This window comes from Lepisosteus platostomus, chromosome 7 (genome assembly GCF_059453375.1).
Source record: "Lepisosteus platostomus isolate fLepPlt1 chromosome 7, fLepPlt1.hap1, whole genome shotgun sequence".
Taxonomy (NCBI): domain Eukaryota; kingdom Metazoa; phylum Chordata; class Actinopteri; order Semionotiformes; family Lepisosteidae; genus Lepisosteus; species Lepisosteus platostomus.
The window spans coordinates 10,009,132-10,027,433 of NC_142617.1; the positions used below are offsets into that span (position 1 = coordinate 10,009,132).

An 18,302-nucleotide genomic window follows, 5' to 3' on the forward strand; every position below is an offset into this window, starting at 1 on the left:
CGAGAATTGGCTCATATGCGGTTGATAAATAGGGGAAAGATGTCTGTGTAACACGAAACTGGCTTTTTCTTGTCCGCAATTTCATCCCTGACACCTTTACACTTTGCGTCGCGGAGTAACACAACTGAACGTGGTGGTCCGCAGAGGAATACACAGTTGTCCCACGTGCTTTGTTTTGGAAGTGCTAACATGGAGGTGCTCCTCACTTTTTTTGCATTGGCGTAATATGAGTGGACAAGATTGACAAGAATGTGTCTAAGAAGTGTGCTGGTCATCAAATTTCAGGTGGTGAACTTTTTTTCAAGGTAAAGTCCTACAATTACTGTAGTATTTATTATGAATTTAACATGTATTTAAGCTCTGCTAATTTTTTATTAGGATAATTATTACATTTGGTAAAGCTTTGGTTAGACATTTGGTTAGGTTTTGAGTGGTCTGCCCCTAACTCTCTTTTTCCCATAAGCACTGTTATTTTTATTGTGTGATTTTGTATTACGCAAGGTTTTACAGGAATGCATCTATCGAGTTATCGCAGAGACGCCTGTCCAGCACTTTTATCAACGTTACTTGCATCATACAGAGGAACAACAGCATGAATGAACTGTCTTATTTAATGTCATCACCTGATTTCTTATACATGAATTGAAAGGGTTGTTTGAGTCTCATATGCTTCTGTGTCTGTTTCATCATGTGCAAGTGCAAGAGAGCACATTTTTAAAGTGAGACGTGTGCAGTAAATCAGTGTAATTGCTCTGTGCTCATACACCCAAGCTGTAGTACACCTGGTTATGGTGTGCTGCCCTGCTCTCCTTTTTTAATTTTGCTGTAAAGCTTTGGTGCATTGTAGCATGCAAGCCCTTTAATCACAGCATTGCTTTGTTTTCTGCTGATACCGAAGCAGATAAGTGTGTGCCTGCATCATCACTGAGAATAATCTGTTTCTGATGGAGACGAAGGGCTGAGCAGCCGCATTTTTGGCGGCGTCGAGAGAGTCGTCTGATGCACGCTGGGAGCAATGTACCTGCCACCTCCAGCCCTCCACACGCCACCTGGGTCTTTAACACCTGCCAGTGCAGTGGTCCCCTGTAAGGGCCAGGGAGCAAGACTTGCAGAGCTGGAAAAGGAGTATTGCTGGGAAGGGCTGCTTATTTGGCAGTGGTCCTGACCAGAAGAGGTTGTGATGTTACAGATTGAAGAGGGGTAGTGTTTTGAAACAGACCATTTCATTTTATTAGTCTTCACACTGGTTGGGGGGTGGCAGGAACTGGGGAACTATATCTGCCCTACGCTTGAATGCTGAGGAAAAACGAACTGCAGTCTTTGGTGCCACACTGTCCTATTTGGACCTAACAACCTTATTATCAATTACTAGGTTGTATGTCAAACATCAGAATGGTGTTCTTATTCATTGCCCCGAATATGTAAACATTTCTATTAATTACTTTAGTTTCACTATCTGTTAGTTTTAGAGAAACCAAGTTTCTCAGTAATCAAACCCTGGGACTGCTTAGATGATATACCTCTTAGATGATTACAGCAGACTATGCAATCTTTTTTTCAAAAGGAAAACTTCAGCCAGTGATTAGGTTTGGCAGGGCTGATGTGAAAACTCATGACTTCTTTGCTCTTGTTTTGCTTGCCAATTCCAGGAAATGTATTTCGTTTTAGGAAGAAAAACAGGATACTCTAATGCAAATTAATGTATGGGAAGGGGCATTTACACTGCCGCACCTGATATAAACAGCTACTGTTAACAATGTTAGAAGGATTTAATTCTTCCTAATGAACACAGTCAGTTCTCTTCGCACAACACTCCTGAGAGATGCAGTCAGTCAAATTTGTGTTCCCATTCCCTCGCATTAGACTTGCATTATTTTTTTAGCTGTATTGTAAAAGTGTGATCTAAAATCTACCTAAAAATGACAGTCTACATAAATGGGATTTTCTATTAATACCTGATATTTGACTTTGTCAGTGTTTTTTTGACTACCTGTAATTGTTCTGTGCCGGAGATGAAATTGACATGAAATACTCCGAATATCAAGTGGGAATTGAGAGGAGGATATAATGTTCAACGTTTCCTTGCTAATTAGTAATAAAGAAGTATATCAAGTAGGTAGCTGTGTCAGCATGTGTAGTCTGCAAAGGAACAGGTAACAGGTTTATTCCATGCTGAAAAGAAAGGAAACACAATGTTTCGGCTGTGGAGCCTTCTTTCAGTGTGAGGAACGTTGCAGCATGGAATAAACCCATTACCTGTTCCTATATAGAAGTATATATGAGACATATTGGCTTCTTTCCTGGCTTTTGTTCATTTTAATGAGGGATTAACTCACACACAAGCCAAACTATCTGGATAGAAATATAAGTTAACCACGGCATATGCAGTTTCAGTTTTTCTAACTTGCGTTTTGTAAGAAGTTGGGGGTGGAAATTATGAAGGCATGCATTACAAACATGCCTTATCAGTCAGGTGCTGCTACCTGCGTGTAGATATGTTTGGGCCCCTGAGCTGTTTCTGACTGCTGTGACTGCTTCTGTGCAGGCACTCTATCTCATCGCCACAAACGGTACCCCAGAACTTCAGAACCCCGAGAAGCTCTCCTCCATCTTCCGAGACTTCCTCAACCGCTGCCTTGAAATGGATGTGGACAAGAGAGGGTCTGCAAAAGAGCTCTTGCAGGTGAGATCTCAGTGGTGACAACACTTGGAAGTGCTGGGCCAGGACATTGATTCTTTAGCTGTCTCTCTGGAGTCCGCTATGCCATTGACAATCGATCTGCCTGCTACCTTCCCTTCTTGTCTGTAAAGAAGAGATAATTTCCTCTTAGTACAAAAGGGGTTAAGATTGGTGACCCAGATACACAGCAAGAATCCACAAACTGAAAACACTAAGTTAAGTGGGACTTTGAGATTTGAATGTCTTCTGGAGTCTACAACAAAAGATAATGATAATGAGAAAAATATTTGAAATTGCCTGTTCAAAGAAACCCTGTTATTTTGGCCAACTATTTTCCACTGGGCTCATGGAGTGATGGTCGCTGGTAAGCAGAGTGAGTATAATAATCACAATGCTTCTTTGTTTGCTTAGACGGACTTCAGGTTAAATGAGGACAGAATGCAATCTTCTGGGGGGGCTTTCAAGGTTACAATATGAGCAGCTGCTTGAATTTACAGTGCATGGCTCTCTGTGTGGAATACGTAATTTGTTCTTCATTTCTTATTTGCATTATTTTTGCCTTTATTCTGCTAGGCCGGTCTGCCCGAATGATAATTTTTTACTTATTCATTAGAGGAAGGTCTACACTGTCTTAAACATTGTGTCCTGGAAGCTTGCTGGATGGTTTTATAGTGTGTTATTTATTATATTAGATCACAACAATGGTGAAGAAATGAAAAAAGGTTCATTTTTAATTTTACACTTCATATTTATATACAGTTTCATATATAGTTATCAGAAAGATAAATAGGAGTCGAGAGCTCAGATGCATCTTAAAGTGAACCACAACCAAAAAACATTAATCTTCCCTCTGTAAACGAGAGCATCTAATTTTTTTTTCCAGAATGCAGTTTTATTTTTGTTAACGTTTTTTTTTTAATGTGACGGAACTAACGAACAACCAAAAGGTGTCAAACCCCTGAGGTGATTTTGTTTTGTGTGGTTCTGCTCTCTCTTCAGCACCAGTTCCTGAAGGTGGCGAAGCCCCTGTCCAGCCTCACTCCGCTCATCCTGGCTGCCAAGGAAGCCGCCAAAAACAACCGTTAGACTGGCGTTTCCGGCCTCCTCCTTCACCATCAGCCTTCTCGATTTTGCAGGGACCCCACACAGGACAGGGGCCAGCTGCCTCCTCTCTCCTGCACAGACACTGGGCTCCAAGCTGTTCATGACAGGGTCATGAATAACAGACTCTTAGAGGTCTAAAGGAAGTAAAGTAAAACAAATCTTAAATGAACTTTATACCCGTAAAAGGGTGTTTAATTGTTTTCGGTACGTTTTAAAAAGAAATAATAATAGGCCTAAGGAATACGGAAGCCTGATTGATTGGTTTTCATGTAGCAAAGTGTTTTTGACTCCTCTTCTTTTTTTAAAATTGTTTTCTTTAGTTTAAAATTGAAAGGTTGATCTTAATAAATTAAAACTTGTTTGTTCAGCTGCAGTCTTGAGTGGTGTCGTGACTCTTGGACTGTGTAGGAAGTGGTACGGTTGTGATTCTTTTTAATAATCCAAGGATGTTATGACCAGAAGCAAATTGGTCTTATTCTCTGGAATGTAATAATATTTTGCAGTAATAAAACAGTACGAAATTAGATTCACGTAGGACCTTAACTGTCTGGTCCCTTTTAAAAGATTGTTGTTGGTTTTTTTTGTTTTTTTTTTACAGGATTTAACAATTTGTTAACAAATGTGGAAAATTCAGGTCATCTGTGAAAATCATTACATGTTATTGTATATGCAATGCATTCAAAAAAGACGTAAGGTAGCCCAGATTTGAGATATTTGTCTAGATTTGCTTGGTATAATTTTGTGGTACTGCAGTGGGTCTCTGTTTTAAAAAACTGGTACATACCCCCATTGAACATTCTATCCATCTTGTGGAGATATGGAGAACTTTTTATTTAATATAATCCTGTTTATTTTTCATAACTCATTCCTAGAAAACAAACAAGATGTATACAGTATATGATGAAATGTACTGATTATCATGAAGTTCTTGGGTTTTCCATAAATTGAGCCTTAAAGTATCTAAATAAACGTTCCTGATGTTTCTATCAGTGAAAACATAAACGGTACAAATGATGTTGTTTTTTAGAAGATTTATAAGAGATAAAGTCCTGTCTTGTGATGCACAGAATAGAATCCTGTTTTTTTCTGTCTGACCTGTCTTTTTTGCCTATCTTTCAGTTTTCTGTTTCTTTACATAAGCCTTATCAAAGTGACAGTTATCGCTAAGGTCTTATCTAATTTTAATTCATGAGAGTTGAACTCAGTTGTGGAACCTGTTCCTTTTGAGTTTTTACAAAATGATTTAGAAATGTTTTTTTTTTTCCCCCAACACTGAAAGTGTTGTTGAGACTTTTCGGTACATTTGAATTTCATGCCTGTTGGTTTTGTTTCATTGTTTTTAATGACTGTGCTTATCCTTTCAGCTGGTCTTTAGCCACATTTGCTCTTTCGGTGAACCAGTAAAGGTTATCTGCTTGCTCTATGTGTTTTTTTTTATTATTTTGGCGAGCCATAATTTTTAACTCCAAGAGACGAGAGAAAAAAATGTTGTTATTCGAGCCCGGTTTCCCATAATTCCTCAAGACAGCATACTGCTTCTTCACAGGTTCAACTCTTTATTGTTGCATCATTGGTTTCAGTGCATAATGTAGTGTTGCATTTTGTATGTTATTTTATTCTGTATGTATTTTTATCCTTAATGTACTGAATGAATCATGAAGGCACAGCTTTATAGGCAACGTTAAATTCCAGGATCAATTCATAGCTCATCTTACAAGCATGTGGTGATGTGACTTATGACCTAACAGGTTTTTGACAAATATGGCATGACTCTTTATGATTGTGCTGATTGCTTTTCCTGTAAATGATGAACTACTTTGGAATGAGCTGAGGAGGGTCCATTATCATTACAGCACATACCTGCTGGTAAGTGAGGAATATATAACATAACATCACTTTATTCACCCTATACAATTTCTTGTATTAGGAATTTGTCTTTTTGCATACCCCAACTTGCTCTCCAGGAGACACACGGACAGCAAGAGAAGCTTGGGGTCAGAGCGCAGGGTCAGCCATTTATACGGCGCCCCTGGAGCAACTGGGGTTAAAGGCCTTGCTCAGGGGCCCAACAGAGTAGGATTCCTCTGCCGGCTGCGGGATTTGAACCGGCAACCTTCCAGCCACAGGCGCAGATCCTTAGCCACAGAGCCAGAAAGGGCTGTTTGTACCGCATATCTCACGGTATGGGAACAGCACAGGAAGAACAGAGCTGTGGTTTCCACCTGTGACAGAACGAATTGATGTTGACATGAAATCACCCCTATTTGGGTTTTTTTCCCCCCCAATCTTGGAACCAGATGAAGGCATGCCCTGTATCTGGACTTGGACAGCTTCGGCTTGAGTCTCGTGGCCCAGTTGATGGCTCTTCCGGTGTAGGCGCAGTCAAACTAGATTTATGAGCTTTGGGGGAAAAAAAATCCCTTTCGTCTCTTTGGACCTTTTGTGCAATGTCTTAGTGTCAAGTGACCAGCATGGACTTTTGTGTTAGACCTCACATTCAGTGTATGAGTTTTGGAAAATGTCAAATCTTGGTGATACCCACTCGTGGTGCCCAAGTAATATTTAGATGAAAGCATCTTAAACATCTTTGCATCATGCGATTGGAAGTAATATTGGAGTTACCCTGGTCTGGTACGGATGGAGGTGATTATGGAGACACAAGGAAGGACACCCTTGGGAATCTGGGTATATGTACGTGTTCACACAAAAAAAAATGTATTATAATAATATGGTTTTGTCTGGAGGGAAAACTTTTTTTCCATTTTGGTATTGTATAGCAGTATCAGTCTGACTTGAAATATTTTGAAGGAACATGAAATCGACCTGTTATACCTCTTGGCATATCCTTATTGTTTATATTCTCTTGAGCACATGAAACAACATCTTTTCTCTTTTGCGAAAGATTTTTTTTTTTCTTCAAATGAATCCTCTGCCCTGCAGCTACTGGAAGTCCTTTATGGAGCTGTGTCAAACAGAGATACCCTGATATTGCAAGGTAGCTGCTGTGTAAAAAGGAATTCCTGGATCAGCATTCTGTGCAGGCAAGCCTCTGACACTCCATTCAGTGGTCTGCGTGTATTGCTGATGAATGTTCTACATTTATACTGTATAGCAGAGTTTGAAATAAACTCTTGTTCCAGTTGTAAGATGGCTGGGGTTGTTTTCTATGTATGTTTTAAGTGTTGATTTTCTATGCATATCATCGTAAAGAGAGGAAACGATGCATATGTTTACGCCTGGGAACACCTTGTAGAGGGTTAGGTTGAGATTTGTTAAGGTTGGAAACTCCCTGCATTGCATTGTAAGTGCACCCAGTACCCTTAACCAGTTATCAGTTGTTTCTTTTGATTAGGTTCAAATTCTGTATGCTTTGATGATATTGAAGTGTGTTTCCTGCAATCAAATAAGAGCCCTTATGAAACTGCTGAAATTGGTGTTCTGTTCCGTGACACATTCAGTGGGGAATATTTCATAACCCTTTTCTCCAGCAGAACCAAATATAACAGTAAGTGTGCAAGTGCTCATTGGCTGAACATCAGAAGGTAGCTCAACAAAGTCCTTGTCGTGAATAATGCTCACGTTAATCAAGATGCATTAAAGTGATTGCATTAACCAAAAATTCATATTTCTAGCGTTCTAGCATTTTTAAAATTAAAACTGTTATAATGCTATGGGTTTATTTATTGCTTTCCTTATTTTGTGAAAGACATGGGAGAATGAGTGAATTATGAATGGGCTTTACATGATAGTTTCTTAGTTTAGCATGATAGTGTTCAGCCTTTTGATTTAGCTTTTTCCTTGTGTTTTTAACAGCTTCATGGAAAGGGTTTTCCTAGCATTTTACCATGTACTCTGCACATATTGTCAGGAACCTGCAACTAACCTGTTATTTTACCGTACTGACTGAGAAATCCCCCCAAAAGATTTTTTTGAGGACCCAGGATCTCAGAACTCCACTGAGGAAAGGGGATAGAGCATGGTGTGTGCATATTGAGTTCACCATAAGAGATATCAAGCATGCTTGCAAATTGTCATAGTCTCCTTTTTAGTATGTTACAAAAAGAATTTCAATTCCACTTTTAATATAATGGGAGTCCCAGTGTAACACAGTGAACTACATGGAGCTGTAGTCTACCAAATGCTCATCCCCAGTTTAATTCTGCAAAACAGCGCATGAGGAATGTCCCAGTGTCAAGATTTTGCAGTCAGTTTTTCTTTTACAATTTTTCTAGATAGCATTTGTTATTGCTTTATAACTTGCTCAAAGCTGGCAATAAGGTCATAAATCGACTAACAGGCAAGCACATCTTGAGTGAAAGTGTTTAATTTTAATTTGGGTTTACAGATTTAACCTCGGTGCCCTCAGGACTTTCAGTCTCATAAAGCTACACTGCATGGCATGTTCTTTTAGAAATGTTTAGGAATGCCCGTTTTACATCTCATTTCTATTTTGTAAAAGGGTCTATATACTGTATAGTCCAGTTAAAAATTATAGGTATTTTTACTTTTATATCAAAAATGAAAATATGAACACCGTTTCAAGAACCAGACTTACACTTCTGCAGCTGATTAAGCAATCAATCTTGCATGATATTGCTGAGATTTGCCAGTGCAGTCCAGTTTGCAAATGCTACTCTGACAAGGACAAATGACACCAGAAAGTGAGGAGAAACCCAATACTCTCCTGAAAAACCCCTGAGCTTGCCTGTGTTACTTCTCTCTCTGCTGAGGTTTGCAGAGCTTAGGGGAGAGGCAGAGCTCTTTTTTAAAGCAGAGCTTATCATTGGAGACAACATGATTCCACAAATGTATTGTTTAATTCAATCTCGTCTCTCAAGCCTGAATCACCATGTCATATTGTGAAAAGGAATGCCAGAAATTCATATGCCTCAATGTATTTTCCACCAGAACTAACCTTTTCTCTGCTGCATTGCAGGATCCCAGAGCAATGTGCTTATTTTCCTGCTTAACCCAGAATTAGCCTTGATGAAATTTCAGTTGCATTTAGATTTGAAAAGCCATGGTTCTAATTAACTTGTCTCTTGAGGTTGGTGTATTTTTTCCCCCCAGTTGAAAGAATAAAATCATAAGACTAATTAAACTTTTCACTGGAGAAGACCATCATAAAACAAATCATAAAAGAATACTATGTACAGCACACAAGTGCAAGTATACATTTCCATATCACTACAGTATGGACTACTTCGGGGATTTTTAAATTGTTCACAGTGTGCATTGCTTTAGAAGAAAATACTGCAATTTAAATGCTGTGCTGTGTTTTGGAAACTGATTTTATGGTTTACACAGGCTGGGTTCTGTTCATGCTTTTATCGTTTTTATAGAGGGATTCATTACCATATTCTTTGATAAATCATTATTTTTTTTCTGAAATAAAAAGTAATGTGTTGATGGCAGTTTAACCTATACAGCACCAAATTGAAGAGTTGTATTGTGAAGAAGTTTCTGGGCCCACCATAGCAAAGTATTGTGTAAATTAGTCCTGTGGACAGAATTTACATTAGATATCATGCTTAGTGTACTATCAGCATTACCCAAAGATGTCAGAGTAACTTTCTGTGCATTTATGAGAAATAAATCATTAGTTCTGTCTTAAGAGAGATGTATACTTTTTATAACATTAAACAGGATCAAATTCACCCTTTTCCCCATCTAGCTATATATACAGTATGACAGGAGAATTTGTCTTGAATGTTATTTAAAAGTGCTCTTCTGTAGAACAGTTTCACCCATGCTTTTTCAGCCCTCTGCTTTTCATTGCGTGTTGGCAGTTGTTTTTAACTTGAGTATCTTCTTCTGCTTATTTTGCATCCTGTTTGTTCTTCTGTACTGGTATGATGACTCACATGCTCAGGCAAAAGTGATCTCCAAAAATGGATTTAAGAAACCAATTATGGCTCTAACTTTGGATCAACTAAGTAGTTCTCATGATACACTGGTAACAATTTCTTCATTTCTTGGTCAAGTGAATTGTTTCCTGTAAATTATTAGCCTGATAGAAAGTTGGTAGTACTGTATCTGTTGCTTCAGTCAAACTAAAATTCAACTGTTAAATACTGCAGTCAGACAGAAAATCGGATGTACATCTTTGTTATGAAGTGGTGTTACTTTTGCAGTATTTTTTAGAATAAGTAGGGAAAATACTATTAGGCCCATTGATATATTTGTTGTAAGCTGTCCTAGCTCCTGTAGAACCTCTCTTTATTCTGATTTATTCTTTACTTTCTCCATTATACCATTTAGGCTATATTCTTATTTTAGGGATGAATTTGTTTTGAGGCTTTAATATTGTTTCAGAAATATAATGATCTGTTCCCACTTCACCATTTGTAAGTTATGCCTTATTCCTTCACTGACTGCTTTTTTAAGAGACCACGATTTAGATTACCAATATGAATGTAATTCTATTCCATCCACTCCACAGATTTTATCCTGGGCGTCTGAAAGGACTGGGAAAATAAAGCCATCTCTCCCTAGTTAGTTGCATTGAATAAACTGGGCTAAGAAGTAATCATGAACTATTTCATCTGTGTCAGTTTCAGCTTCTTTTTCCACATCACAATCTTCCAATTCAGATGTGGAAAATTAAAATCTCCTACTAATATAATATCCCCACTAATGCCACATACATCTTCCTGACTTTTACACAGTAAGCTACTTGCATCCATCTTTGCATTATGTGGTCTGTTGCTTCACCTGTTGTTAAACCCTTAGTATTTTTTTACAGTTTAACCAATGTATGTCCTAAACTCTCTATAGTTTATTCCTTCAGTCCCCTACAGGTTATTTCATCAATATTCTTACTCCACCATCTCTTCCATGAAGTTTCAAAACCTTCATAATCTTCCCCCATGTTTCAGTTATACAGTACCTCTTTTGTCATAGTTAATGCAGCAGCTTTGACTTTTCATCTTTTATTACACTTGCTCCTAGCATTGACGTATATGTATATCCTGTAAGAACCGAAGTGTTATTTAAGTTTGTTCTTAGTGTTGCCTTGGGCTTCTGGATCGCGTTAGGATTAGCGTGTTGTGGCTCCCTGCTTCTCAGTTTGCAGTTCTACAGTAACTCTCTCCTGCAGCTCTGCAAGAATTTGTCGGCAAGCTGGGCGTCGGGTCCATAGGTCTCACACTCTAGGGGCTTAACTAGATGTCAGGTTTCACAGAAATCTCCCTGGATGTCTCCAACCAGAAAGAAAGTCCTCTTTGCTTTGCATTGGCCTTGTACTGTTAGTTGTTAATTTGTTGACTGACACTTTTATCCACCGTGACTTATATTTGTGCCCTGGGTGTACATTATATACTGCTGGGTGTTTTACTGCGGCAATCATAAGTGACCTGCCTTGGTGAAGGTTCCCCGTGATTTAAATCCACAACCTTCCAATTACATGGCCAGAGCCCTCAACTCTACTCCCTCAGTTCCTTTTTACTAGTTAGGTAGCATATAAATATTGTACAAGGAAAAGCTCGTCTCCCTCCCCCATTCCCAAACAAAACAAAAAAACACAGCAGAACATGTGCACTGATCTTGAAGGTTACAGCTTGCCTTGGGGGTTCGGGGGTGTTTGCTTTTGACACCCATTTTCCCAAATGTCTCAAGTCATCATTCGCTTTGTGTTGTGCTCCTTTGTGGAGCTCCCCCAGCACAGCTACCATATGCAAGCATCAGCTCTCTTTGGTTAAGTCATTTATCTCTGCCTTGCAGGTCTGACAGCCTCATTTGTGAAATACAACACTGAAACTTACTGAAGTTTCCATCCCGCTGTGGAACACGGTCTCCTCGAAATCCTAAACGGTAAACGATGTGAAATACGGCTTGTTTTGTTTTGGGAGAAACATTTAAAACCAGTTTATTTTTATTAGAATACCTTGAGTGTCTTTGTACCTCTGGCAACTTTTTTCCCCCCATTGGATAAAGTGCCTGTATTCTTCCCTTCTTTCTGTCCTTTCCTCGTCGGTCTAGGATGAAGCAGCACTCAACCCCGATAAAGCCTTCATCAGTGTCTTCTGCAGGACAGGCATAGAATATAAAATGCTTTGATGAAATTGTGATTTTATATGCAGGCATATCATTCCAGGATTTTTTTCTTCAAACCATGTCGTAGAGCAGTGGTTCATAACCAGTACTGCAGCCCTGCACCCCTGTTCTATTCAAAATATGTTCTCGAACCCTTTATCAAAAATCTTTCTGAAAAAAATCTGGAATGTCTCACACCCAAAAAATCGCATCTCACCCCAGGTTAACAACCATTTATGGTGATTTATTATAGTCCGAGCAACAAAAGAAAAAATCTGAATCTAGGCTTATTCAGGAAATGTATTCATTCACACTCCCCCCCCAGGTTAAAAATCGTAGGTATCACGTACAAAATAAGGAACAACCGTTAACACTTTTACTGGTTAACCCTTGTCCTCCCTGGATGTTGTTAGAAACAACACCTGAGAATGGAATGTGTTTCAAAGGAAGCGGATAATTATATTTCATTTGCATTATGGAGAAGGCTAAAATAATTCGGGAAAGTCCTCTGCAGTTTTCATAAGGGGGTGAAATGCTGTATAGCTACGGGGATTTTTTAAAAAGTCTACCCGTCCTTTAATATATTGTGAGGCATTAAATCCAACACGAGTACTGGAATCAATTATACATGCAGTAATTACCTCCAGTTTCAGTTCCATGAGTCAGCACTGGAGTTTCCTTCTTATTGCTATAGTATTAAAGTGCCTATACTGTAGGTGTCTATAGTGTATGGTAGGTTTGAGCTTATAAAACCAGACCAAGTCGTCCGGCGAAAGACTGCGCCCTTAGCATTCCAGTTACTTGGAGCGAAGCAATCAAAGTTCACGCACACAGGGCTCGACAGCTCCAAAGTACAGTACGTCGGTTGCTTGGACAGGCCGAAGCTACTGTAACTGCGGCTGGGGTAAGTAGAAACATCCCCAGACCTTACTCAAGCAGATGTATTATTATTTCGCAATGCTATTTTGCAATTTTCTATTCTGCAAAGAGAAAAGCTTCACTCTGTTGCGCTGTTTTTTCGTCACCCCCCCAAAAAAATCCTAATATAAAACGGCTCTGAAGCTTCTGTGAAGCCCTGGAAAAACCGCCCCTATATTCTTATAGAAGCATTCATTTTGTCCAAGAGCAAATAAGCGGTTTTTGTTTAGTATTTAGCTTAGCCTCGGACTTCCGTAGCACTGGGTTAACAATTATTTAATTTATCCTCCGACCAAACATCTTATAAACCGGTAACTTCGATCAAATACTCAAACAACTACAGCAAAATACTGTACAGTACATTGCGTTTTCATTCTCACTCGCGTAAGTGAATTACAACCTTATTTTTTAAATGCTTTCAGTCTTTTACAGTCTTCAAATGTTTAGACTATTAGATAGATAGATAATACTTTATTAATCCCGTAGTGAAATTGATGTGTTACAGCAGTCCAGCCCAAGACAAGCAAAAACAGACATCAGAATAGTTATAAAACAAAAGACAACAAAATATATAAAAATAAATAAAAAATAAATAGATAGGTGTGTACAAAATGTGATGATGATGATCATAGTCACTGTAAAAACAATAAAATATGTGCAAAATGTGCATAGGTTTATCTCGCATTTAATTATTATTAAAGTTTAAGGTAAACATTTAAAACCAAACAGGAACGTGTCTCATTTTAATTTTGGACATCATCACCAAATAGGTTTTTGTAGACAAGATACAAAATCAAACAATACACGACTCACGTTTCCTTCAGCTTTGTCCGCAATTGGGATATGGAAATATGGTTGCAAACAAAATTCAGTCATTTGGCTATTCTAGTTCATTTGCTTTGTGGCAGCCAGTTCTTCTGAGAATTTCATCCAACTGTCTCTTTAGAGCAGCTAGACTTCTGGCTTCATCAACCTGGCTGGGTAGTTTGTTCAAAACGACCACAAACCTTTGTGTAAAAAAAAGAAAGAACCTCCTGTTTTGCACGCAGTTTCCCTTAGTTTCTATTGGTGTCTTGTGGTTGCGTCTCGCTGTTGAGTCAAGTAGCGTTTGTGCATTTTGACTACTTGAATCAGGTCACCTCATAATCTTCTCTGTTGAAAACTAAAAATATTCAGTTGTTTTGGTCTAGCAGTTCTTAGCCTGACATTCCTTTATGTCCTGGAACATACAGTGCCTTATTCTGGACTGATTCCAGAGCAGCAATATTGTTTTTGTAACATGGTTACTATTTTAAATATGGACTCGTATTAATGAACCATACAATTTTAACATAACATCAATTGATGTACATTCTTCACTTTTAACTGTTTTCTAACTTTTTTTTCCTTTGATTGATTCCCTATATTGCCTAGAAGATGTAAATAATATATCTGTCTAAACACTTGAGTCTTTTCCTTCAAGAAATTACTTCTTCATGTTTGGTGTTTCTCATTTTATATTTATAGTTTATGGTTTTGATATCTGCATGCAGTGTGTTGCACCTGACTGCATTAAATGTCATCTGCCCCTTTTTGCCTATCGTTTATTCTTTTAAATTAGGGAAGGCATTAGTCCTAATGCAGATTCCTGTGGTAACTATATCATTCCATTCTGAGTATTACAGCATTCTTACCTGTGCTCTGTTTCTAATCGTTAACTGATTACTGCTCAAAACATGCATTACCTCCACTTGTAAGAATTACTGAATCTATATTATTGAAATGTAAAAGAGCTCTTCTATGAGACTTCCTCGTAAGAGACTCTTGCATTACTGAAATGTAAGAATCTTTTATGAGGAAATTCATCAGAAGCCTTCTGAACATCTATATTAGATGTATGTTCAAAGATTCTGAACATCTATATTAGATGTATGTTCAAAGATTCTGTCTTATCAGAATCTATATTGTACAGATATAATGAAGAATATTAAGTAGTTCTGGACATAAAATTCTATGTATATCAAATCTAAGCTCTTTTTACTAGTCTTTTGCTTATTCTGCAGGATATGAAATATTACCATTTCAAATTTGGAGCCCCCCTTTTCATTTCCAGTTTAATAAATTATAATTTTTAAGGGCCTATTGACATTATTTGTAGTATAGTAGCACACCACTTGAATTTGTATTTTATTCAGACAAACCTAGTTCTAAAGCTACTATACCTGGAAAGAATTTATAACAGCTCTGTAACATTTCCTGTACAGTAGGAGTTAACGTCCATTTGAAAGTTTCCATTATCCAGTTTTAATACAAATTTGTTCCTAGCCTTCACCCCCAAACACTCAAGTCTTTCACTAAACAAGGAAGTGTGGGAGGGACATTTAATGAAAAAATGTTACACAACATCTTGTAAAAACAGCACTGAAATCTGTTTAGATTTCCTAACACATAATTCTACAAGGTTGCAAAAACATTGATTGTGCTGTTAAAAAAGATGGTTCAGAGAATTCTTCTTTGTCTGTAATAGGAAAGGCTCTGTATTTCCTTTACCACTGGTTTCAATGAGTGGAACAAAAACACTGTACAGTGTTCACAGCAGTAATATAGAGGTAATTTGTGGTAGACAGTACAGCCCACGTGGAGACCTTAAGGACACACTATGGATAAGAACATTTTTGTTGAATAATGTCATATTGTACATCCTGCTCCATGGATGCAATCACTAACTCTCTAAAGAAAAGCATAGCCAATGTGATCTTCAATTGCTCTGGAATTGCGGATACTCATAGTGTGCCCTAATATGTCTTGCCCTATGTAGTATTTAAGCAGTTTTCTGCATCACTGATAAGGAGAAAGAAGCAAGTTCATTAAGACGTGCTACATTTTAGCAACATTTTAAGCATTTCAGCAACGTTTTAGCAACATGAGATCGTCTTGGGCAATGATCTTGATGCCTTTGTTGTGGAACTTCGAAGGGAGACCTAATTCACAGCAGCAGTCTTTGTGAAGTCTTTCAGAACTACAGTACATGTTCAGGTCTATCTGCAGTGTCGCACACTCATCTTTGAGATGCTCTTTATTAAGCAGAAAGGCAAATTCTGTATTGCAGAACTTAGGCGTGGAGCACCAATGCATCTACACAGCTGTTTCACCTTATGTGACCGTTTGGGTTTCTTTTGTGTGACAATATTAGATGAAGGAACAGCTGGCAGCGATTACTTGTCTTTTCACAGCAATTATGTACCTTTTCATCTTTCCTAATCAACAAGGGAACTGGAATAAGATGAAAAATGAATTCATTTTATTTTTAAGTTAGATTGGAGGATCAGTTAATCCCTGGAATAAGTGTGCAATTTCCTTTGCTTTGGAATCAAACACGCAGAGAAAAGTTACTTTGCTCTTCAATTTTCATGTTTTTCTGCAGCATGGGTAGCTTGTCATGTTTCAGAGAGCTCATTGATGTGGCAGCATGACTTGTTTAAGAAAGTACATTTAGATGTGTCCCTATGACATTAAAGAACCCAAATCTGATGCTTTTTTTCATGTTTTATGTTCTTGGGTAGTCAAAGTTTTGCTGGTTCCTTTCCATTTCGGGGATGGATATGAATTATGCAGAATGGGGTGATAACAGTTGATTATGCGTATGAAACAATTTTCCCAGAGCTAGCACGTGCTGGTGATTGCTGGTGGTATTTGAGGGTTGTAGTGTAATTTTCATTTCTCAGACTGGTTCATGAGCCTTTATAATTTGTTGTGCATCGATAGGGAAAACAACTTCTGAGACACAAACCTGTGTAACCCAATACACAGTCTGAGTGAGTGGCAGAATGCCCTAACATTAAGAAGAGAGACGGTCTCAGTTTTTTCATTCCAGCTGGGCTGTATTTCACTTATGTTGTTAGCATATTCACAGTTTCTATTATTCAGACTACACCCACACATTTTGACATAGTTTCTTATATAAATCCTATTTTACATGCTATGTCATAATACACCCACTATACAAAAAGCATGATGACATGCTCAGCTTTGTCAAATCATTATATCTGCATCTGTTTTACAGTTAAGTTCTTTAGCAATAGGTGGAATGTGGGAGGTTACAGTGTCTGACATCAAGGCTTCCTGTCCGATCTGTCAGTCTGGTATATTTCTGGAACTGGAATGCCTTTAACTCAATAGGTGAATCAGGAGTTTCTCACTAAATGAAACAAAATCCTCAAATTATAATGATAATAAATGCACAAAATCTACAGTCTGCATTACTGTTGAAAAATAAAACTGTATTTGCCTTTTGTACAGAAGAAACAATCACAAACACGGGCTTAGACAAATCATACCAAATAGGAACATCTGCATTTTTTATGTATTATTTGACAGCTAATTGATTTTTGGTATTCTTGGCCATGAGCCACTGAACAAATCCATTGGTGCAATTATACTGTGACAAGCAGAAGTGCTTTAGCATATTGCAGAAAATGTTCAGCAAATGGGCCAGGACACAAATCAAATAGAGGATGGTGCAATAAAGCATCAATTACATATGAGTCTTAATTTTGCCTCCATTCATTACACCTGACTTTATGGTTTACATTTTAATTTCTATTGATCAGTGCTGGCACAACATCGGTTAATTCACCTCCCATTGTATACACAAGTACTGACTGATCATTTGAGAAACTCACAAGATACTGTTAATTCACTAAAGCTAGATCTCCTTGAACCAACTGAAGTTACAATTTGGATTTTATTTCAGCCCTTGTATGCTGCATTGGAACTGATGTACATTAAACTTGCCATTTTTATGTATTCTGTTAAGTAAGGCTCTGGTAATTCTGTGTCGCTCTAAGAAAGCAATTGGTAATGCATAAGAAATGAAATGCAGTGATATAAACTTGCATATTGCATGGATGAATAACAGATAAATTTTCAGTCTGTAGTTAATTTAGTTTTAGCAACTGGGACACAGTTTGATATGTGAATTTCTATACATTTTAACATATCTCTGCAATTTATAGATTGCTTATCATTAACATACCGTATAGTTATATACAGTATTAACATATACTGTATACAAAGTTATAGTTCACCATCATTCTTACAGATCACAGAAAGAACTGAAGTGATCTGAGTAATGGAGGAGATCCCAAATAAATACCTTTCTATATGTTAAACTCAATTTTAATCAATGCATTTATCTAGTTTCTCTAGGGTTTGATAATAAAAAATAATCCTTTTATGCTGTTATAGAAGGCAAAATGTGTTTCACATCTCACAATATCCTACTCCTTAAGTTTAAGATGACAGGCAATGCTTTGAAACTTTGATCCACCATCTCTTATCTGGTCAGGTGGCCAGGACATTTTACTGATCAATATAACCAGTTACCAGGTCATTCTTGGTGAAGTCATTAAATCAGCCTTCATAAAACATTAGAAAAGCAGCCCCAAAGCCTTAAATATATTAAATATAATACAGAAATTATAGAGAAAGACGGGATACGAAGAGAAAGACAGGACAAGCATCAGTACTGTGAGAAAGCTCATCTATACCCAGAGCAGATAATAGACCCTGACCAGGCAATCTGAAC

General features: G+C 37.8%; 2 protein-coding genes and 1 long non-coding RNA gene across 10 annotated transcripts in view; 2 read left to right on the plus strand and 1 right to left on the minus strand.

Annotated features, from left to right (window-relative positions):
• The window catches only part of pak1 (p21 protein (Cdc42/Rac)-activated kinase 1), a 44,824-nt gene extending 37,894 nt beyond the window's left edge, over window positions 1-6,930 (plus strand). For all 8 annotated transcript variants that reach the window (XM_088639163.1, XM_088639159.1, XM_088639160.1 and 5 more), the window contains 2 exons: window positions 2,546-2,683; window positions 3,680-6,930. In XM_088639163.1, the coding sequence (XP_088495289.1) occupies window positions 2,546-2,683; window positions 3,680-3,766 (225 nt within the window). In that variant the 3' untranslated portion in view covers window positions 3,767-6,930. The remainder of the gene's footprint in view (window positions 1-2,545; window positions 2,684-3,679) is intronic.
• LOC148658142 (uncharacterized) lies at window positions 594-13,902 on the minus strand. Its single transcript, XR_015940031.1, has 3 exons — window positions 13,550-13,902; window positions 11,670-11,808; window positions 594-2,803 (listed from the first exon to the last, which is right to left on the minus strand). It is a non-coding gene; the product is annotated as an uncharacterized LOC148658142 (long non-coding RNA).
• The window catches only part of LOC148658143 (glycerophosphodiester phosphodiesterase 2-like), a 34,871-nt gene continuing 29,084 nt past the window's right edge, over window positions 12,516-18,302 (plus strand). Inside the window, exon 1 of the mRNA XM_088639155.1 lies at window positions 12,516-12,722. The gene's annotated coding sequence lies outside the window, so the exon portion shown is untranslated. The remainder of the gene's footprint in view (window positions 12,723-18,302) is intronic.